The following is a 24004-nucleotide window of genomic DNA, read 5'->3' as shown; positions in this document are numbered from 1 at the left end:
CACATACAAGGAATTTGGTTCCGGTAGATGGTGGCTCTCAAGCACAGCAATGTAAAACAAACACACACACACACACACACACACACACACACACACACACACACACACACACACACACGTCTATATATACATTGCACATACATACACAAAGCTGAGTAAACCAACTATAAATAACTAATCTAAACTTATATACATAAAATACAGAAATGGATGGGGTTTTATTGACCCAAAATATGATAAATAATTGACAAAGCTAAAACTTGAATAGGCAGACCAATAAAAGAGGTCAACTCAATAAACTAAACTCAAAATAACAACTAACAAAACCTCAAACAAACATAAGACAAACTGACCTCGTGAAGTGACTGTGACAAAGTGGCTAACTCAAACAAAGAAAGATGTATTGATATAACAAAATAAACATTTTACCTTCCAGTGTTAATATGTGTGCCCTCCATAAAAACATTGTAAGGTGTGGTGGAAAAAGTAAACTAAGTTAATAAAGAAACAATATATTTGACAAGTAGTAAAACATATTTAAAGTAGCAACTGTAAACTAAAATGATGCAACTGGTGGTGAGGTGTGGAGCTTACCATGTGTGGCTTGCCATCACACATGAGGAGAAACTGATTACAAGAAAAATGGAAAAAAGTTTGAGTTATGCTGTCATTAAATTTTAGCATAGTTTTTGAGTTGAGGACAATAAATGAATATTTAACATTAAATGTACCAATGTTGTTGTGTACTACTTGGGCAGAGATCATTTTAAGAAGTTTTAATTTACAAGCAAATGGTGTATAAGGTTGTAATTGAATGGAAATGTATTGTTAAGGATATAAAAAAGTACATTTAATGGGTTAAAGTTAAAAGTAGTGACTGTAAATAGTAATAGAAATAAATTTTTTAGTTTTTCTATCAACAGAAAAAATCTGTTAATGATACAGAAAGTATACCATAAATAAATGGAATTTTTCATAGTTGAAGGAAATGTCCATAAATTTATTTGGAATGGTATAGAACAGGGGTGGGCAATCTCAGGCCACGAGGGCCGGTGTCCCTGCAGGTTTTAGATCTCACCTTGGGTCAACACACCTGAATCACATGATTAGTTCGTTACCAGGCCTCTGGAGAACTTAAGGACATGTTGAGAAGCTAATTTAGCCATTTAAATCAGCTGTGTTGGTTCGAGGACACATCTAAAACCTGCAGGGACACCGGCCCTCGTGGACTGAGATTGCCCACCCCTGGTATAGAACTTTGCATTTTCTTAGAGACTGTGACACTTTGTGAAGGGTATGAATAATTTTGGACATGACATTTTATCTCAAATGTAAATAAAAGCTGAGAATTATTTTTTTCTATAACAATGCCTCTCATACGTTGTCTTATTATCTTTTGGGAGACACCTGTGTCATGTCCGATCCAAAAAACCTTGCTGGTTGAATAAAAGTAACTTTAAGTCAAAATTTGCCAGGGGTATGAATACTTATGGGCTTGACTGTATGTGATCATTACAGCCTGATGTACCAGACAGCTGACTGTGGCCACTCCTAAAGTTATTAGTTGCTCAATCATCATTCCTTCATTCAGCCTAATCACAGCCTCCTGCACTTGCATAAACATGTCTTTGGACCACATGTTGACACTTTCAGTGAGCAGCTATTTTGAGCCTCTGCAAATTGTATTACTGTTACTCCTTAACAGTTGATACATAATTTTGTTGTACATGTAAAATGACAAAGGGCTGTTCTATTATCTTTTCTTCTATTCTATATTTTTGTTTAAAAAGATGAAAGTCTACACTTATATCACATCTTATTTGATTGATTTAAAATCTATTGTGGTGGTGTACAGAGGTAAAATTATGTCATGGTCCAACAATTTGTAGACCTGACTGTAAATTATGTTTTTTGCATGGACCAGAGACAGGATTCACTGAAGTAGGAATATATCAGTAATAGTGTTTTGAAAAAACACTTTGAGCAGAAAAGCCTTAAGCCTAATTTTAAGGATGGTAGGCTTATTTTTTTCACTTTAACTGAACCTGTGCTCCTCTGTGAAAAGAATTAGAACCAATGGTGAATATGCTAGTTCTATAGTTCTCTTACAAATACCAGTTGCATTTGCATGGAGCTGATCTGTGTGCACAGGTCCCACTAATGGTTGTTGGGGCTTTTTGCCACGTTTCTGACATGGCAAACAGCCATGGCTGGTCCTTGATGTCCTTCTGCTATGGTTAATGTCCTCTTCTGTGGCTTCTCGTCTACACTCTTGGCACTGCAGTGTGGTAGAGTGACAGTGGCTGTGGAGGTGCTGGATTGCTACCAGCAGTGACAAGGATGCCTGCAAAAATCAAAACTTGTGAGGAATCAGATGAGAACAATGATCTCTCTCAGTGGTATCAGGTAAGATGGAGATAAAATCTTTTGGTTGCCATTTGTACACATACACTAGGTCTGGGTACATGGGACATGTTGTGCAGAGCTTAAAGTCAAATAAACACAAATATATACAAACAAAGGACACACTTGATTATTAATTGACACTATGTCTAGTAATAAACAGGTATATAACAGCAAATCCTGTATTACACTTAAATGAAGATATATATTGCACAAAATAAATTTGTGTGTGCTTTAGTTTTGTTTTTTGCCATCAGTCTGACTGGTAGAAAAGAAGTTGTTGTGGAAGCATGTGGTGTGTGTAATCAGACTGTCCACTCTGCTGATATGTTCATTGTTTTGGTCAGAGGAGGGTGTGTCCCGAATGATGTCTCTGACGATGTGTTGTGTACTTCTTGTGGCGTTGTCTGCATATTGATGGAAGATCAGTCCTCATAATCCCCTTTGCAGCCTTTATTACTCTCTGGAGACTCTTCTCCTGTGCCTGTGTGTTTTTTTTTCCCATAGCAGACAGTGATGACAGTATTGAGGATGCTCTTGATCACTCCTCTGTAGGCTGGAGCCATAGGGTGCAGCTCAGTCCTGCCTCTCTGAGCAGAGTGATGAAATAAAGCCAATACTGGGCATTTTTCACCGTAGCTGTGGTGTTCGTGGTCCAAACCCAGGGTCAATTTTATATTAAGGCCAAGGAACTTGTGGCTTTCAACACTCTTCACCTGAGTCCCATTGATGTCTAGAGGCAGAGACTGGGTGTCAAACATAAGGCCCATGAATGGGCCAAGCAAAAGACTGCAATCTGGCCCACTGGACGGTTTTGGTAAATATGAAGGAGGGCATAAATTTAGGACTTTTAACTATATTTTCACAGGTTTTACTACAGCTTTTCCTACTGATAAAGGCCTTCCCCACGACCATTCATACTACACCAGAGTAATGAAGTAATAGTTAAATAATTAAATGACAAAAAAGGTCCTTTTTTTTTTAACACTATTGAAATGTCAGAGGTTTTTAAGAGTTGTTTCACAGTGAAAACTAAACAAGTAAAGTATGTGAATTAACAAAAACTCTCTGGCTTGTAATTACAGAAAAGTCTGTACAACGAGCTACCAGAACTTTTTCTGTCATTTTATACATCTGGGGTTTTTATTCTTCGTTTTTTTGTTTTTTTTAACAATTTAAGGTCAAAGAGTGATGCTGTTTTCTTTCATAGACTACAGCAACATTTCTTCATTATAATATATTCTTCATTATGTATAAAAGTGAGACATACTGTTCCAATTTACAATGCGTTTCTTTTTCTTGTATTAACATATCCCAGGATTGTGTAGGAAATGTTTTTTTCACTGACAGAAAGGCGAGTTTCACTGCTCCAGACCCATGAACTCAAATTAAAATCGGATATGCTGTTGAAATCCAGTTTGATTCAGTTCAATTCAATGAACAAGCACTAAGCGACAGGGGAAATGGAAAACACTCTTTTAACAGGAAGAAACCTCAGGTGAAACCACACTCGGGAAGGGGCAGCCATTTGCACTGCCTGGTTGGGGGTAAGGGGAAGAAGACAGGACAAAAGACAGTCTGTGTAAGAGAGCCGGAGATTAATAACCAATTTAATCAATAATGATTAAATGCAGAGTGGTGTGGAGTATAAACACATGTCTGTGAAGGTTCACAGTCATCCAGGTCGTCGTAGTCTAAGGAGCTTGGATATACAGTATAAACACATGAGTGGGGAAAAAGCTGAGTGGAAACGAACAGAAACCAGCCCCCAGCAGCCTAGTCCTGTTGCTGAACTATCAGCTTTAGCAAAAAGGAATGTTTTGAGCCTAATGTTAAACGTAGAGATTAATAGTAGAGAAATTGCACTGCCTGTTCTTATTGTGATACTCTGGGCATCAAATGTGTATTTAAATTCATTTTCACTGACAAAACGGGGGTTTCACTGGTCCAACCCACATAAGATCAAAGTGGCCCACGATGTAATATGAGCTTCACATCCCTGGTCTGTGGCAAACGCCTGCAAATTCCCTACTTGTATGTATTTTCGTTCCCTGCTTTGCACAAAATCTGGAGAAATGGATTCCTAATGAATTTCAGATTGATTACATTTAAATGCCAGTGTATCTACTGAGCAAGCTCTGGTGCTCCCATAAATTCTTAAATAAAACAAATGCTGCTGACACAGGGCGGTCAAAGCGACACGAACACGCTATCCGGTTGTTCAGTCTGACGTCACTAGCCGTGTCTGGGTCTAAACTCCGCTGCAGGTCCATATATCAAACGATCACTGTGGCATTACTGAGAGTTGAAAAACTGTCTAAAGTCTTTCATCTTTAATAAAATGATCAGCGTTCTGCTCTCCCAGGTGTAACAATTGAGTTTAACATCCAGGCATCCATGAAAACGGAATTTATGACATTTAACGGAGTTAGAAGTTAGCAGGGAGTTAGCTCGCTAGCTTCTATCTAAATACAATATAGCATGTCCTGACTGCGGGGTTTTGGAAACAAATTAAAACGTACAGCTCTGTTATTACTTCCAGCATAAATGAAGACAGAAAACTAAACAGCAGTAACGTTTGTAGGGTTACTGAAGTTGGGCTAGCTGGTATATAATGATGTGCTGCGTGACCGCTAGCGACACAGCTACGTTAGCATAATATAAACAAGCTAACTTTTTTTTCCACTCGATAAAAGTTACCGTGAGTGTTCTCGGTGGTCAGGAACAAATGTAATCGCATGGCAGGATGCTGTAAAAGGACCAAACTTCAGCCAGGAGAACAACTGAGATAATCCATCCACAATACGAGGTTAGTCATTCATATACTGCTGCATGGGCTGGGCTGTAGTTACATCCTAAGGTTTTAAAAACTGAGCTTAAATAAATGATTAGCGGTAATAAAAGCCGAGGGAGGTCAACAGTGATCACTGACTGTTTTAGGAGCTTTTTGAGATCAAATAGAAGAAAATACATAACATTAAACATGTTAACAACACAAAAGCCATATTAAACGCAGACTACTTTAGACCCGGAAGTAGGATTCGTCGCGTCATCACTGAACAACCGGATATCCATGCTGTGGATGACGCAACGTGTCGCGAAGGGCAGCAAACCGTACAGCAGAGTCAGCGAACCGAGCACGCTGCTGCTTTCCTGCGCTCCTCACCGACAGACACACGCGTCTCTTCGGTTAGAAAGAAACCCTCTGCAAGTGTCTGTGAGTACAAACTATCTATACATGTACATGTGTTTATTTCTCTCTGTAAGGGTAGTTACGCAATCATAATGAGCGTTGTGAATTTAGCTGGAGGTTGCCGTCAGTCGCCGGTGACTTCAGTTGCTGTGGTAATTCTATGCGCCCCTTAAACCTTGTTGGCAACATCTCCCAGAAATACCTGTGTCGGTAATAAGTATGTATTCACGCCAGTAGGATGAAAACATTTTGTAGAGAGCTCTCTTGCGACTGTTAAACCTTTTCTTTAAATGTGTTTTTTAGCACCGGCGTATTTGAAAGAACAGTAATTATGTAGTGCAAGTTGTATCCCAAAACCACACCCTGTTTCCGAAATTTATTTACGTGGGGAAAAAATAGGACTCGTCTGACAAAAGGGAAGGACTTGCCTCTGCTTATGTAAAGTCATTTCTTCTTTACTTTCACATTCATGAGAATATTAGTGATGTGCGGATCGATACTGAAATATCGATTCCTCCGATACCAGTCATTTATGTTCTAGAATCGATACTCATATTAAAATATCGATATTTTAGTAATTTAGGGTAAATTTGTAGGTTATCATTAACAGGAACAGAGTGCAAATAAACTATATCATTTGGATTGTCTACATTGGAAGGAACTACTTAGTCTTCCGCCTGTCATAGTCGTGACATATGTTTGTATAAATGTGTCCAGCCCCTTGTTGTGCACACTCACAACAATGGCTGAGCATAAATGGAGTCATGTGCAGACGTATTTTACTTCCACAAACGGTTGAGACGTAGTTTGTGGCAATACATGTGGCAAGAAAGGGAGGTGTTTTGGCAACACTACTAACCTCATCAAGCACAAGAATATGACGAGCTTATGTTGAGGTGAACTGAAGAGGAGGAGTGGACATGGACAGGTGCTGCAAGGGCGAGACGGACGTCTCTCACGGAGTCCTTTAGTGCTGCAGGCAGGCAACGTGTTCAAATAGCGCACAACTTCAGTTTTTTTTTATTTCTATATGATAACTGTGCATTATTAAGCGATAAGAACAAGTAATCCGATGTCCTGTAATCATTATGATGCTATAATTTGAGATACAATAACTGAAATACGTTTTTGTACAAAGTATCGGTATCGGATCAGTATCGTCGATACCACCCTGAATTTAACTTTGTATCGGATCGGAAAGGAAATCAGTGGTATCGCACATCACTAGAGAATATACCAATGCTAGCACGCTGTTATTATATGTACAAAACAAACATCACATTCACACAAGCACAATTCTGTGGTCCTCCTTAACTTGCCACATGTATGTCACGATCTACAATAAAATGCTATATATACTGCCAGCTAGACTTCAAAAGTTGCTTAAATTAATATTAACACTAATTAGGGCTGTTCATATAATGATATATATCGGATGACGATATAAAAATGTCTATCGTTTCATTTTACGCTATCGTGTGTTTCGTGGTGTCGCAAAATAAACTGTTTATGGCAATATTTTTTCATCGTGGCTATATTAATTTCGGAAAGTTCTCTTTCTCTTTATATAACCACACTATGGACGGACAAGCGCCTGTTTTTATGCGTTGTGAAGCAACAACGACGGTAACAGCATCGCGTGTCCGCTTGTTTATGTTCCACATAAACCTTTCACATTAAAGCTCAAGATCCTGTTGAGACTTTTCAAAATAAACGGAATCACGTGAAAGAGCAGATGAGAAGTAAAAAAGAGCCACCAGGTGCTAAAAAATAAACCGTAGACTCAAACGTTAGAACAGGCTTTTCCCCGCAGCACGCCGTGTAATAAATACTCACAAAGAAAACGGCGGCCCTTACAACTTATGTCTAAAAATGTATCGTTTCATGCATCGGTTAAAACACTCGACTCCAGCTACATGACGCACAGCTGGAAACACTTCCCGCAAGACAAGCTGCCCGAGATTCACAGAATTTACAGAAAATGTTACATTTTTGTGATTTACGATAGAATTCTTATATCGGGATATGAGATTTTGGTCATATCGCACAGCCCTAACACTAATGGTATTACGAGAATACTAATTCTAGTACTTGTTAAGTCTACAATGATTTCATTTTAAGAAGCACTGAGCCAGGAAAGAAATGCGTGCATAAGATATTGTAACTCAGCTTTAAAAGTAATTGACTCCAGCAACTGCAAGTACACTATATTGCCAAAAGCATTCGCTCATCTGCCTTCACACGCATATGAACTTGAGTGATATTTCATGACCTTTGCTGCTGTAAAAGCTTCAATTCCTCTGTGAAGGCTTTCCGTGAGGTTTAGGAGTGTGTTTGTTGGGAATTTTTGACCATTCTTCAAGAAGCGCATCTGTGAGGTCAGACACTGATGTTAGACGAGGAGGCCCGCTCGTAGTCTTGGCTCTACTTCATCGCAAAGGTGTTCTGTTGGGTTGAGGTCAGGACTCTGTGCGGGCCAGTCAAGTTCTTCCACACAAACTCACTCATCCATGTCTTTTTGGACCTTGCTTTGTGAACTGATGCACAGTCATGTTGAAACAGAAAATGACAATCCCCAGACTGTTCCCACAAATTTGGGAGCATGAAATCTCTTGGTGTGCTGAAGCATTAAGAGATCCTTTCACTGGAACTAAGAGACCCAGCCCAACTCCTGAAAGACAAGCCCAAACCATAATCCCCCTCCACCAAACTTTACAGTTGGCACTACGTAGTGTTGAAATCTCCCAATTCTTTGAATCTTTGGGCTGAAGGAAGGACAATACTCGGTGTATTTATGCTCAATCAACAATACTTTATTTCCATACAATTCAACACTTAAGAGCATTAGGACCATCATGATAGGGAGACCTGCCTGCAGAGGGTCACAGCGAGTCTCGAAATGGTGACGTGTTACTCAGCTTCTTATAGCCGCTAGTGGCCCCCACCTAGTCGTAAAAGCCTAAATATTCACATTCTTTCTCTCTTATGGCGCCTAAGTTTTGACCTCGGCTCCCTGTCTTCCTACAAAGGTGGGGGTATGGACTGTAGAATGGATGTATCCATTCCATGAAGCTCTCTACGAACTGTTCTTGAGCTGATCTGAAGGCCACATGAAGTTTGGAGATCTGTAGGAGACTGACTCTGCAGAAAGAAAGAAATTACATGCTCACTGAGCTCTTGAGGTCAAAACATTTATTCCTTACAGCCTTATTAACTCAAGATCTGTTTCAATTGCCTGCGCAATAGCTGGTATTAAAGTTTGTGAGCAGAAAATGCTCATATTTGAGCATCTGACCTTATATTGGAAGTTTTCCAAGCTAACCTTGGAAACTTTACCAAATCAAGAATTGTCCACAACTTATCTGAACTAATGGTCTGTTGGGACCTGCTGTTAAGTCAAACAAGGACAGCGATCAGAATTTGGGTTATTAATTGACATTTCGTCATTACGAGTTAATAGTTATGTAATCATTGAATTAATGTAATTGTTTCCCTGCCACTCAACAGCTTCTTTGGCTGCTTCAGCAAAAAGCACTCATCATGTCCAAAGGTAAGGTGGTTCTGGCTTACAGTGGTGGACTGGACACCTCCTGCATTCTGGTCTGGCTCAAGGAGCAGGGTTATGATGTCATCACCTACTTGGTAAGGTTTGAAGCCATGCACGCAACAGTTGGTTTAGTTTTATGCTGCCAGGCTTTTGCATGTTGTGTCCTTTTGGTTGTACAGTTGGCTTTATAAAGGGTTACAGGTGTTCACTGTGGTCTGTTATTAAAAAAATCTATAAAAACAACCCCAAGACCTACCGTTTTGGGTATCTCTGCATGGGTCAAAAGGTTTGGATTCATAATGACAGCTCAAATCTGCCTGGATTTGCGTTTTGCCCCACAGCCACTCAGAACTGCACAATAGGCAGATTTTCCGATTGTCTAACTTCATTTAGTGATTTTTTTAGGTCAGTGGGGGTGGGTGTCAGCCAAAGGTTCATAGCTGTTGAACAGGATGTACACCTCAGCTCTAGCTCTTCAGTGGAGTAAAAGAAGGCACTCATCCAGTACATGATCCAGTGTAATGTTTCATGAAATTACAAAACCACGCACTTGCGTGAATTTGCTAAACAACAGTCACATAAACAAAAACCGAGAGGGTTTACTGTGCCACTGTGCAAGTATAATTCATGTATGATTACTGCAATATGCAGGTTCTTTTAGAGCAGCTACAATTCACTTTACTATGTGAGAAAAATAGTCCCTTGCTCAGTTCAGGAGATCAGTACAGCCTCTTCATGGCCTCGAGTGGCGTTCACGCTCAGTTGTTGCATCTCCTCAGCAGACGTGATCTGAACTGCAAGACGGTGGACTGTCAAAAATAACACTTTGGTAGGCACGTGCCTCTGTGTGTCGATGCATTTAATTTAGAGAAGAATTTAAACTAGAGAACCTGCATATTTATCTTCTTATTGTGTTCATCCTGTTTCCCCTGGAGATTTCAACATCAACGTTCACATTCAAAGCGCTTTTCTGTCTTTCTAGGCCAACATCGGGCAAGACGAAGACTTTGAGGCTGCCCGGAAAAAGGCGGAAAGCCTTGGTGCAAAGAAGGTAAGTGTCAGTGAAACAGGATGTTGTATTGATTAGGATTTGTTTGCAGCGTGAGCAACATCAGAGAATGTCAGCTACAATGCTTTTAATGCTTATGCACAGCCCGACTAATCCTGGATTTCTGGCACTGATCCCAATACTAATATTTTTTTCTAGATGTAGAAGTGTTGCAGTTATAGTAAAGGCGGAAAATTGTTTTTAATTTCATTAGGATTTTATTTCACGGACGAGTTAGCAAGGCAGTGCTTGATTCTGCACCACAGTCAGAGTCACAGTCAGTCTTCTGGACAAATGACATGATGGAACCATTTTAACAAAGCCCTGTTCTGTGTCCTCGCCTCTGTGGCTGTGCAGGTTTTCATTGAAGACCTTCGTACAGAGTTTGTGGAGGACTTCATCTGGCCTGCAGTTCAGGCCAATGCTGTCTATGAAAACCGATACCTGCTGGGCACTGCGGTAGCACGGCCATGCATTGCCCGCCGTCAGGTGGAGATTGCACGCAGGGAGGGAGCCCAGTATGTCTCACACGGTGCCACTGGAAAGGTAAGTGAGACAATGGGCATGGAATTATGCCGTGTGGGGTAAAAATGTCCAAAATCTGCAAATGTGATTCCGGGAATAAGTTTACATCTTTATTTTTTGAAGAGCAGGGACATAAAAGCAAATGCAGGGCTTGTGAAACAAGACTAAAGCATCAGCTTTCTTATTATAAATTAAGCCTCAGACATGGCAGTTAAAATTGAGGTGTTTTGATACCAACCAATTTCAAAATACAGACTTGTTAGCTAGGTCTAGGTCTAGCTAGGTCTAGCTCTCTTTGCACAGTTGCTTATTAACCTAAATAAGACTACAAAGTTAAAATCTACCCTTCCTCTTCCTCAGAAACCCTTTCTATTTAGTCCTTTGAAAAGAAACAGGCATTACAGCTGAATAACAGCTGTCTTATTTCTAAAGTGAGCCTTTTTAATGGGAAAAAGCGTACAGCTCAAATGGTAAAATAGGAGCACAGAGTTTATTTGGTCAGAGTTGATAATTTAACAGATCAGGACAACTTTGAGTCATCTAAAGTTCAAGTGTCCTGACTGCAGCTCTACCAGATGAAGATGTTTTCAGGCTGCATGCCAAGAACTTTCTCAGCCTAGGTTGTGAAAGTGACAGTTTGTGATGTTCTCATTATTTAGACTTACTGCAGTTAGCCACACTTTCATGCTATTGTTTTCATATCCCGATTTGACCCGATGTATGTTCAGAGCACAAATTTAGCTGCGTTAGTAATAGTTCCTGTATATTTACACTGCAAATTTATGGAGATTTTTCTGGGATTCATAATATATTTTCAAATATATTTCTGGAAAATAAAAAAACACTTTAAAAAACATGTTGTACTTTTTAAATACATTTTCGTTCTATTATTTTACGTCTTTTCTGAAATGCAGTGTCCACATGTTGCCTATAGATGGAGTCAAAAACCACATCATGGAGTTAAAGTACAGGTTTAAAACATTGTAACTTCTTATAGCTGTGTGAGAGGCCAGCGACCTGTCCAGGGTTTACCCTGCCTCGTGTGTCAAAGTGCAGCCCATTTATTCTTTTGCTATTTGTGTTGATAATGAGGAAACTATGGAAGCTTGTTTAAGCCACAGAAAAATTGAGTTAGTAAGCCAAAAGTAACTATTTTTAAATTTTAGGATAATAATCCAAAACTCTAAATTGTAGATAACAAAAAATGTTTAGTAGGTTATTTTTTTGTTCTAGTGTCAGAAACAAGCTTCTATAGAAAGAGACAGTAGAGAAACAACTACTAACAACTAAGAAACAACTAAAATTTAATCAGTTCATCCATTAACACAAAAAGTAATCAACAATTCTAAAAAATTTGAGTCAGTGTGAAGTAAAATAGTTCATTTTAAGGGGTTTTTTTTTTTTGCATAGTAACTGTGATTCATTTGGTTTTCTTTACTGTCTTTGATAGTACATGGAGGGCATTTTTGAGTTTAGGATGTAGTTTGGGGAAAACTAATTGTTTGAATATGTAAACTTGGGGTTTGGGGTCTTTTCTGGCCCTTAATAGATAAAAAAATAAAGCAGATTATTAGTGAAAATATGAATAAATGATTAAAAATGTTAGCAATGGCCCTGCTGTGCACTTTTAATCATCTGCGTTTATTGTAAACTGATACAACAAGTAACACAAGAAACATCGAGTTGAACTGTTGTTTGCACTTTTCAGGGAAATGACCAGATACGCTTTGAGCTAACATGCTATGCCCTCTACCCTGAGGTCAAGGTGAGTTTGTTTATTTATTGTGTGGATGTAATTTACTGACACTGTGGAGTAATGTCAGTATAGCTGGAAAGAGTTTCTCTGTTTGTGTTCTTTAGATCATCGCACCCTGGAGGATACCCGAGTTTTACAACCGCTTCCGGGGGAGGACGGACTTGATGGAGTATGCAAGGGTAACTCCGTTAGTGGCATAATGTCAGAAACACAATTATTTTACCACCTTTATTTTCATAGCAATGGGTCTGTTAACATTTTCAAGGTACAGATTCAGCCTTTGACTAAAAAAAATCCTAACAATTACCTGATCAAATCTCCAAGTCCTAAAAGTACCATCCACTTAATAGTGACATTAACATTGTCCTGAATTATTTTGAAAAAAACAATTATTAAGCATGCAGTGGACTACCAAAAAAGGAGATTAGAGGCTATATTATAACGAACATTTTGTATTGAAAGGTTTAATTATTTATTACCTCAGATTCTCAGATTAAATTACATGGACTACTTGTATTCTGGTGGACGTTTGTCGATGTAGTCGCATCCAAAAAAAAATGATGGGCCGACCAGTTTTTCCCACTAGAGGGTGGTCATGATGTTTAGCCAACACCTTTCAGGCAAGCCTGTGAGTTAATTGTGAAATGTACCTTGTCTTAAAGCGCAGATTTTTTTTTTTTTTACTTTAAAAAAATAAAATAAAATATAAATAAATAAATAAATAAATATATGTGTGTGTGTGTATATATATATATATATATATATATATATATATATATATATATATATATATATATATATATATATATATATATATATATATATATATATATATATATATATATATATATATATATATATATATATATCACACACACACACACACACACAAAATGTCTTTGTCTGTAATCCTTCAGTCAGAACCTTCTCAGTGGAGACGTACCCTTTTGCAAGTCGCGCTCACAGGATGTAACTTAAAAGCTTCTTTTGCTGTTAAACTGTAGGAGCATGGCATCCCTGTGCCTGTGACCCCTCGGGCACCTTGGAGCATGGACGCCAACCTCATGCATATCAGGTGAGCAGGACTGGTGTGATGCATCTTCTTTAGCTCTTATTTCAGAATCTTTGATTTTATTTTATTTTTTCCAGTGAGAAACTTTAATTGTTCAAATTTCTTTACAGCTACGAGTCGGGCATCCTGGAGAATCCCAAGGTAAGCTCGCAATGTTTAATAAAAGGAAACATAATTCATCATTTTTTATATTTAATCCTGCAGGGACTTGTGTTAATTTTGAATTTATATTAAAGCTGTTACAGTATAATACTTGTTAACTAAAGAAATGCCTTCTAATATGCTGTTCTGTAACTGTTCTAAGAAAATAGACCAAAAATTGTTTTGTGCAGACTGTCTGAGGCATTTTTTTCTAACCTTCCTCACTGATACCCCTGTTCAAGCTTGTAAAAACAAGAGCTGATCAGAAGAGTTTTGCACAGGTGCAAAAACAATTTAAGTGAACCTGAAAAGGTAAGGTAAGGTTTTGCCTAAACTTCTGAAGGATGACATCATCTTCAGATCAGTACCTGTTCTTGAAATTGATCGTGAGAAATAGAAAGAAACCTGCATAAGCCGCTTGACGTACATCTCATTTTTGACCATTGTGAGTCATCTCTTCAGCATCCATCTCATGCGCACACGCCGAACTAACAGACCTAATGCTGCGTTTTTGTGTGTACGTGTGGTTAAATGTGTCAGACACTCGGAGGGACACATCAGTAAACCTTCCCTTCAGTCGACTGACCAATGCCAGCCCTGCCAGAGACAAACATGACTCACTCTCCCACAGTGCCATGGGTGAGTCAAGGGTTTGATCTCTGCAAGGTTAAAGGTCAGTGTAGTACATACAGGTTGCCCCCAGTGACCCCCCCCACGCCCCCCAGAGCTCCCATCCCTCGGTCGTTGTGTCTGTGCCTCTGTCTCTCCTCACCCCGGGTCCTCACCAGGCCCTGGGAAGAGCCTGGGACACACAGACACTGACTTGTCGTCAGCAACGCTTCTACTAATTCCCGATTTCATGGGAGCCTGGGAGGGGGAAGGGTTAGGGCGTTGCGCCCAGCTGGGGCCTCCTGAGTTCCAACCCCAACTCCTCGGGACCTCATTGTTCCACTAGTTGCGCCGCCGCAGGCTGCGACGTGGGAGGGGAGCCATTTCATCATGACACCGTGACACCAAAATGTCACCAGTAACAGTAAAGTACAAAGACAGTGCGCCAGACAGATGAGTCCCCAATGGACGGGGTGTCACAGGGAGGCGAGGGGTCCTGCGCTGCTGGAGCGGAGATGCAGGGGCAGGGCCACTGTAACTCACAGACCTCCATCTCTTGCTGTCTTTCTCTGTCCCTTTCCCACCCCTCCGCTGCCTCTTTAGTGGCCGTCCTGTGGAGAAATGTTTTGAAAAGAATGAGACGAACTAGCTCAATAGCATAGCGATGTATGATGATGGTATTGTGTGTGTGTGTGTGTGTGTGTGTGTGTGTGTGTGTGTTCGTGTGTTCGTGTTCATGTTCATTCGGGAGGGGTTTGTGCTGAACCTTTTCTCCGATATTGAATCGATTCATGGCCTTAAATACAATGAAATATTTATGGCACCGAGGTCTGAAGTGGTAAAAGGATTTGAATATATTACTCCAGAGCCTGAAATGTGGGACTAGGTAGAAATTTCTTTACAAAAAAGCAAAAAGTTTTCAAGTCTTTTTGTTAACATTTTAATTTAAAAAAACAAAACAAAACACCAGTGCAATTTAAACTTGGGGGGTAAAAACAAAAAAGCCACTTCCCCCTCCAAATTCTTAAACCAGCAGGTCACATTCTGATCTACCTGAAGGTCATCTGATAGAGGTCACCTTGCTCTCTGTACCAGCCTGTCTCTCTGCTCCAGTTACAGCCCTGAAGGCTGAGGTCGGGCCGCGACTATTCAGACGATACAATAGTCCCCCCCTCTGTATCTGTGATACAATGGTCCCTCTCTGCTGAACACCGTCAGATTAGAAAATATCCAAATGGTCGCTCATATGTTCGTCTGTAGATAAGCGTCAGCAGTTCAGGTTACTCTGTGATTAACACTGTATCCTTCCTGATAACCTCAAACCAGGTCACCTACACCACAATAGGCTGCAGGCTTTTGTTTACTCATCTCCATATGGCAACGTTAACCTATGTGAAGACATGCATTCATGCCAGCTTTAGCTAGCTGTTGCAGACTGTTGGCATGCATCTGATAAGTGCACTGATGTAGTGGTTGTTATAAAGTTATTAGATTCTGGTGTTGCTGGGAACATGAAGGTGTAGTCTGTTTTGTCTCCTGCTTATTCTTTACTAATTAAGAAGAGATATTAGAGACTGTAATGAATATGAATGTGCAGGGTTTTAATGCCTAGGATTTGCCTAATTACATTTCTGGAAACAAAATGCTAACTAGGAAGGCGATAAACAAATATTATGTGCTGTTATATGTTTTTTTTGACTTCATAGACCACCACCTGTTGGCAAAACAGCTGAGGTTTTAATTGTTGCTTAGCACCTCTTATGTTCTGTCATCCATCATGTGTGGTAAACAATCCGGCACTTGTGTTTGGATGTCTCCACATCCTCAAGCTTCCTCACTGTCCCCGCTCTCTTCGTTCCTCCGCACATGAGCAGTCAGAGTCTGCCCTGAGGCAGCTTGACACTCGTCCTGAGTCATTAAAACATCACCTCGGTCTTAATTATAGCCTCTGTCAGCGAGTTTCCCCGGGCCTGCTTCTTTTTTCCTTTTTTCTTTGATCCGGGAGCTGATGGCCCACTGCTCCCGTTGACCAGGAGTAAAGGAGCGAAACGCCGTGCCCCTGCCCACCTAGAGGAAATGAAAGCTTGTTTGCTGCCGTTCACATTTGATCGCTGGAAAGATGGATGGTCGGAGGACTGCCTGTAGGGGTAGGAAGTGGGCTCGTAGGTGTATGTATACATGTCAGTGTGCGCTCTGAAGCAAAGAGGTCAGTATTTGTCATGCGCCTTCGCTGCTCTCAGGTCTCATTAGCCTGACCTGTGCTACTCGGCGAGTGCTCTCTGCGCCCATCTAAGCATCGTCATCATCGCAGCTTTGCCTTCATAGACAAGCGCCTGCTGTCCTCATTAAATTCAGCCCAGGATGTGACACTATCCAAGGGCGCTATGAATATAAATATCTCTACAGCACAACACGAGCATATTGTTTTATTCTTGTCTCAATTTGCCATGTTTGCATTTTAAGGAGAAGGACAGACTTGAAACGTGGTGATTTTAGGATCATTTCCAATCTGTTGCGCCAAACATGTTTTCCTTCTTTTTTCCCTCTTTTTTTTTTTTTTAAACCATCCTCTCCCGCTCTCTTCCCAAATCCTGCTTTCTCCTCCTGCCATTTCTGCTTCTTTTGGCCCCTTTTTGGCTTTGATTGAAAACCAATGAGGCGACTAATAAGTGGAAAGATAGAAATTTACTTGCTTTAAGTTCATGCGTTAGCCTTCTCCTTTTGCTGCCCGGGCCACGTTTAGCACAACAATATCGCAGAAGCAAAGACTGCCAAAGGAGCTGCTCTGTGCTACATGATGGTGCGCTTCACGCCCCATTTCCCACCAATACCCCGTCGCCCCCCCGCCTTCGCCATCTCTACCTTTTCCTCTCTTTCAGGGCCACGGCTTTGGGACAGGTCCACCTGCAGGGGGTTTGAATTGAAATGCATTGATCTCTCGCTCACTGGAAACAACCCTGTCCCTTTACATTTCCTTTTTTCCCCCCTTCTTTTTTGTATTCAGTAGTATGTAAGTTCAAGCTCTCAGCTTTGGCATCACATTACTGCTACTATACTTTTTAAATTAATGATTTTTTTTTTTTAGCTGATCGTGTGAAAATACTTTAGTGGTTATTTTAAACTCGGACGTTCTTCAACAACAAAAGCAGGGAGCCTAAATGAACAACTTCTTGTTAATTAAATGATAATTAAAAGACCATAAATGGAAAAAACTATAAACAACAGGTTTCCTGTAGTGTAGCATCCCGCCACCTGCAAGTATTCTTCCAGCTGGTGCCTCTCATGTGCTGTGTTGCATTTGCAGGTTAGAAAAAGATTAATTCCCTCTTTCCCTCTTCCCTCTCCAAGAGTAAGCATCAAAAGGCTTTTTAGGGCAGTCATTTTGTCCCTCTCCCATTCGCTCTCATTTGGCATCTTTCAGGGCACTGAGGCAGAAAATGAAGGAGAGGGAGACAGCCGCCTTCCCAGTCAATTTCGGTGTTTAGTTAAAAGGAAGGAAAGTGATTGCGCTGCTCGTTTTCTCCTCACTGACAGGCGGCGAGCGGATGCCGATTAGTTATTGAATGATGATTTAGAGTCTGGTAAAGCTTTCCATTTAAATGCACCCAGTGGTTATTTTGCATAGTCCCCCTGCAATTTGCCTCAGCTCAGGAGACATTGGCCATCATCTTGTCCTAATGCCGTGTAATTGTTGGAGGGGTGCATCGCTGGGCAGGCACGTCAGACCACCACGCTCTTTTAGTTCCCAGCCGTGACTTTACTGAAATCGCTCCCGGCTCCCGCCAGCTGGAAAAAAGAAAAACGACAAATGTCTGTCAACGAGGGCAACTTTAGTGGATTTTAGGGTGTAGACTTGAAGGTCTTATTGTGCGATGCCCATTTAGGGGAAGATTCTTCATTTGAAAATAAAGCAGAAGGGGAAACGTCACTCAGAAAATCACAAGTGGAAAACTGGAAGATTAGAGAAGAGTGAGAGAATGGCAGAAACACGATAGAGTCGGCAGATTCTCTCAGACGGGCAGAGCTGCTGCTCAGATCGGTGCTGTCGTAGCATCAGTGGGGTTTTATTGTGTTTTTCACTTGTCAGGTATACACTGTTCTTTAGGATGTGAGTAATTTCATTCTCGTGCCCTTTCCCACTCTTTCTCGCTGTGTTCTGCTTTTCCTCGCCTTCCCCTGTGGTGCAGGGCCACATGGGGAAAATGAAACCAAATAGAGGAGAAAAATGGAACATTGATTTTTTTCCCCCTTTTTTTTTTTTGTCTTCACTAAAGTCCTGATGTCGTTTTCAGGTCTCTTCTTTTTCACGCATCATTCCCTCTGTTCTTCTGCCCGCCGTGTCCTCACACAACAGTCTCTTAATACTGTTTTTTTCTTCTTTTTTCTTTTTGATGAGGTCTCAAGAGGTCTGAGTTATTCCTCTCAGGGAGTGAAGTGTGTGAAATGGAGAGAGTGAGTGTGTGCCTTTGTGTGTTTTTCAGAGTCGTGCACCGGCTGACCTGTACCTGATGACCAAGAACCCAGAAGACTCTCCAAATGTCCAAGATGTGCTGGAGATAGAGTTCAAAAAAGGTTTGTGGGCTCGCCACATGTGTCACCTGTTGATCCCTCCATCAGTCTGCATCTGTCTTTTACCTGTTTTTGCAGTACTGTGCAAAGGTTTTAAGCCACCCATCGTTTCTTTTTGCTTTTATTCTGTTTCATTTTTGAAAGTTTTCAGTAATAGGTCTCCAGGTTTTTTTTTTTAAAGCTCTTTCAAAGTTTTTCTTTGACTGCTTTTTCACTCATTTTCAGCTCCGCCCTTGTATCTGCCCATTTTCAGAACACCGCTTTTTGTTAAGCCAATGATCAGTGAGTCATTCAAGCTTAAAAAAGACACCTGTATTGTCTACAATAACAGACAGCTTAGCAAAGAAACTGTTTTAAATGGTATATTTGGGTGCTTTGTTACTACCACGCGGTGGCAAAACACATAATTTGCTGTAATTTCTTTTGCTGAATCTTTGAAAAATGCCCAAAATAACAGTTTGACAGAGATGGCGTAGGATCAACACACAGAAGAGCTTTAAATGTCCTTAAAGAAGCCCAGAGAACTATTCCTGAAGACTATTTGAATACATTACAAGAAAGCTTGCCTAATAAGAAGTGTAGAAGAAGAAGAAGCATGTACTTTTTATACTGTTTCTGTTTGCACATCTTTTAATAAATTGCTGCACCTTTTCCCACAGTTTTGTTGCAAAATATAAAGAAATCAGGGAAGGTGCAAGCCCTTTACACAGTACTGTTCATGTATATGATGGAGGAGTTTGTATAGAACTTTCCAAAACACAGAGTAAAAAGTCTTTCACAGTTTGAATGAAAGCTACACATTAAAGATACGTATACATGTTCCAAGATACAGACAAATAATTAAACATGGAGTCACATATTCATTCCAACATACACACAAACAGATGTAAACGATGGTCCAGAGTAAAGAGAAAAAGATTAAGGGAAAGATAACCTGTAAAAATTAGTTTTCAGCAGCCGTTTAAAGCAAATCACAGATTTGGCCGGCCTGACAGGCTGAAGGAGGCTTTTCCAAAGTTTGAGCACCGCAGTCTCAAAAGCAGTCTCGCCTCTGACTCTAAAGTAAGAGGGTGGAACAGTTAGGAGACCTTGATTCAGCCATTTGAGAAGTCTGCTGAAGCGATGATGTCTCAGTAGCTCTAATAAAAGAAACAGGGGCCTGTCCATGTAGAGCTTCATATGTTAATAAATTTCACTGGGAACCAGTGAAGGGAAGAAAGAAGGTCTGTAATGTGTGAGAATATGCGTTCAGCACTAAACGGAGACTGGCTAAGGAGGACTGAGAGATGCACATCAAGAGCGAGTAAGAGTAATCGAGGGAGGAGAAGATTAAAGAGTGAACTAAAAGTTCAAGATGACTGAAGGACAGTGAAGGCTCGATTTTTGTGATACTTCGGAGGTGAAACCTTTATCATGCGAATTGAAAACAGACAATTCAATTGACCTGTTGCCATGTATTTGATGAATAATTGAAGAATGGATGTGGTGATGGAGGACCTGCACAGGGTTGGTGTGACGGATGAGCCACTGTGGTGACCTCTAAGAAGGAGGTGAATTATATGGAGGATAATCACGCAGTGTTTTTAGTGTCATTTCTTTGGCCTCTGCCTTACTTTGTGTTGCTCCATCAAACCTGGAGACATTCTGTTGCACGTCATGCATAAACATTCAAAAAATGTGTTAAATGTAAACATTTCGGAGCTTCTGTTAATCATCGTTAAGAGGTCGCGTCCACTATCGCTCACTGTCCACTGCAGGCCGTACCTCATCTTGTTACTTAACACTGATGGTTACAGCTGTAGGGCTACAGATCTGAGGCTGACTCAGCTGCACTTTATCACCATTTCTGACCACCCAGTCTTATCCCTAACCCCTCACAGCATTACTTGGTCCCAATCTGCCATGTTTGACCCGGGGGCACACACACAGGCCGGAAGCATTAACTCCAGCTAATACATTGAGCCCTGAGGGGCCAGGGGAACGCTCATTAGATATATTGCTACGAGGCTCAGGGTGAGTAGTAGAAAGTGTCACATGTTTGTGCAAAAAGAAAACTGCAAGACGCATCCAAGCCTGGGGCAAATGGCACAGATGTCCCTTCATCGTGGTTCCTCGGTGGAGGTTGAACTACGGCAACATCAATAGGCTGAGGAGACACTAGCGCCTCTGATTGAACAGACTTAGTGGGCAGCTTTACGAGCTATAAGCTATAAGGGTAATTTAAGGGAAGTTCAAAAGTTTAGCAGGAAATTTTAAAGAGCAAATGAAAATGCCTTTCAGTGGATCCGCAACGAAAATGGATACCCCGATCTCTCTTTACCAGTTTCCCCCAAAGAAATGTTTAACTCCGAAACAAGTTGCTCGGCGTCGGTTATCTGGAGATGCTTTTGTAAAACAGCGATGCTCTAGTAAAAGCCCGGTCTGGTTTCGCGGGCCCTTTGCATGCCTGTGCTCCATTTTCACACATATTCTCTGTGCCTTTTATTGAGCGCTCTATGACAAAAGCTGTTTTAGTTGTCCACACAAAGGCCCAAGCCTACTCCTCCCTCTGAGCACAAGATCAGCACAAGAATGTTTCATTTCATTCCCCCTCCCACCTTTTCATCCCTGCCTTTCTCACCAACGTTTTCTCACTGATTAAAAAAGAATATTTAACGACAGGAACCTTTCTACCCCCGTCAAACGCTCCGTTCCCCCAATTCTCTCCCCTTTTTTTAAGTGGAAAAAAAAAATCATCCCTCCCTCCTTTCTTGCCAAAGAGGTAAGGAGGAAAAAGAGACACAGAGGAAAAATGTAAAGCAGTAATTTTTCCTACAACTGTGTCTGCGCTCCCATTGTCTGCACTGTTAGGCCACAAAAAAAGAAAAGAAACTGAAGAAAGGGGATCATGAGTGGAAAAATACCCCCTCGGTAAATGATAGAACCCAGAACAGCGCAAGGACGAAAAGAGCCGACCCCTGCACTCCCACGTTCAGACGCTCAGCTAATTTATTTAAACTTTTAATCTAATTATTAAATATCTAGGAGAGGTTTTTAAAAAACACACTGCCCTCTCCTGCTTTCACTCTTTTTTTCTTCTTCCCCTTCTTCTTCTTCTTCTTCGTCTTCCATGGGAGCCACCATGATTCCCGCGATATGAGAATGGGCTGTCAACAAAGCCCTTGTCTAAAAAAATTAGCCAAGTCCCTCACATGTCAGTCCCATTAGAGCTTAGCAAACGCTAGCTGAAAAGCAGAGAAGTGCTGCTCTTCTCTTCAAAGCTGTTTGACTGACAACTGCAAGCACGCTCAAGTGTGTGTAGGCCACGGGATGGACAGCGCAGCGGATTTCGTCCTGCTTCCTCCTTGCGTAGTCTTAAAAAGGATATATACCCCCCCTCCTTCCACCTCCACCTTTGGCCTGCGTTGCTTTATCAAAGGCCACGAATAAGCAGGTCTATGACAGTGATTGATGCGCACTTGGGTTAAGTGTGCGGAGAGATCGTGGGCGTCTAAAGAGCAATAGGAAGATGAGTGCAGGTGCTTTAGCTTCCAGCACATGCGCAAAACACACACAAGAAGTGAGAAGGAAAAAAACCTCTGAGCTGAAGAGAGTATGGGTAACAAAGCTGTGTGTGTAATTGAATTAGGTAAAGCCAGCCCACAATTTCACAGCTTTCATATGAGACGGGCCTTTGAATTTATTAGCCCTTCTCTCCATCTCCTTTTGTAATGGCTTTCACTTTTAGCTGGAGACTATTTATTTGACTGGCTGAGATAATAAGCGCTTGTCAGCAGATTTGATAAACTCTCCTTTGTTTTTTTTTGTTTTTATATCTGTTCAGTGAAAATTAATAATTTGTTTTTTAAGCCATTTGTCCAAAACATTTTTTTTAAACTAGACTGTGAAAGTAAACTTTATAACTCTTTGATTCTTTGATGTGTTTCTTGTGTTTTTGAGCGTTACATTAATTTATCAGCTGCCTGCTTTGCTGTAGTTGTTCTTTGTTGTATCAGAAAAACAGAGAACTTGGATATCAGCCTATAGATACAATTTTGTTCTGTTTGAATCTCAGATGTAAGAAAGCATGATGTAGAGGATGGATAACGGCCTGCATCAAAGCTATTTTAGTTACTATTTATGATTCTGTTTCTATGTTGGTGTTAAAAAAAATCTTTTTTTCTAAATCAGTATTTTATTCCTGCAGGTGTTCCTGTCAAGGTGACCAATATGAACGATGGTATTTCCAAAAACACAGCACTGGATGTCTTCTCTTACCTCAATGAGATTGGGTAAGCATTTTTCTGTGGCTTCAAAACAACACGCACCTTCTGTGTACGCCTGTAAGTAAGCCTCTCTATCAGGATCGTGTCCCCAGAGGTGGAGCAGTGGTTAAGTTTACCACCTCTAGAATGATGTCTGTCGCTGCTGGCCCTGGGATCAACTTCCACCAGTTTTCCCTCCTGCGTTTCTCTTCCAGCCTTGTTTCCTCTCTCTGCTTTCCAACTGTCAGCGTAAATGAGAAATACTGAAGGTGAACCAGGCGACACCACAGAACAAACTGTTTTCCTCTGCTGCTTTTGGGTTTCAAGGTGTTTCCTGTGATTTTTATTTTACACACACTTTTTTTCATTAATTCTTAACTTCAGACCTTCAGACTAATGCAGCACATTTCTATTGAGTTTAAGCACTCAGATTGTTTTCTTATTACAAAAGATTTTTAAGATGACACACACACACACACACACACACACACACACACACACACACACACACACACACACACACACTCTGATTAATACATCAGGGGCAACTCTGGGGTTCAGCAAACCACGTCTCTGATCAGTGGAGGACATGCTCTACCAAGCAAATGCATCATTGTGCGAACAGTGCCCCTAATCTGTAGCCAGATGCTACAGGTGTGTGCTTTTATTAAACTTGTGCAATGATGTTGATGATGCATTCCTATGATTGCATGATTGGTGTGTATCTACCCAAGATATTTTGGGTTTATTTGAATTCTTACTGCTCTTTGACACAAGCACCCCAAAACAATAGCTGTATGGGCCACATTCAGGTGTCATTTTCCTGTAGTTGCTGTAGAAGCTGTTCATTCAGTATTAAGTAGCTGCGAGCCAAAGGGTCTTCAAGAATCACTTGTA

General features: G+C 40.8%; 1 protein-coding gene across 2 annotated transcripts in view; it reads left to right on the top strand.

Annotated features, from left to right (window-relative positions):
* Nucleotides 1–4446: 4446 nt before the first annotated feature.
* The window catches only part of ass1 (argininosuccinate synthase 1), a 30516-nt gene continuing 10958 nt past the window's right edge, over nucleotides 4447–24004 (top strand). The window contains exons 1-11 of one of the 2 annotated variants that reach the window (XM_085413962.1): nucleotides 4447–4616; nucleotides 5473–5620; nucleotides 9104–9238; nucleotides 10126–10194; nucleotides 10549–10737; nucleotides 12425–12481; nucleotides 12577–12651; nucleotides 13477–13547; nucleotides 13655–13685; nucleotides 18776–18866; nucleotides 23050–23134. In XM_085413962.1, the coding sequence (XP_085270088.1) occupies nucleotides 4516–4616; nucleotides 5473–5620; nucleotides 9104–9238; nucleotides 10126–10194; nucleotides 10549–10737; nucleotides 12425–12481; nucleotides 12577–12651; nucleotides 13477–13547; nucleotides 13655–13685; nucleotides 18776–18866; nucleotides 23050–23134 (1052 nt within the window). In that variant the 5' untranslated portion in view covers nucleotides 4447–4515. Of the gene's footprint in view, nucleotides 4617–5472; nucleotides 5621–8625; nucleotides 8779–9103; nucleotides 9239–10125; nucleotides 10195–10548; nucleotides 10738–12424; nucleotides 12482–12576; nucleotides 12652–13476; nucleotides 13548–13654; nucleotides 13686–18775; nucleotides 18867–23049; nucleotides 23135–24004 lie in introns of those variants that run through there. The other variant, XM_085413963.1, reaches the window with a different exon arrangement.

Source organism: Rhamphochromis longiceps, linkage group LG7, assembly GCF_057381845.1.
Source record: "Rhamphochromis longiceps isolate RC_006_pf linkage group LG7, R_longiceps_female_GT1.1, whole genome shotgun sequence".
NCBI lineage: Eukaryota > Metazoa > Chordata > Actinopteri > Cichliformes > Cichlidae > Rhamphochromis > Rhamphochromis longiceps.
The sequence above is the reverse complement of the archived record's forward strand: the minus strand, read 5'-3'. Positions and strand labels throughout refer to the sequence as shown.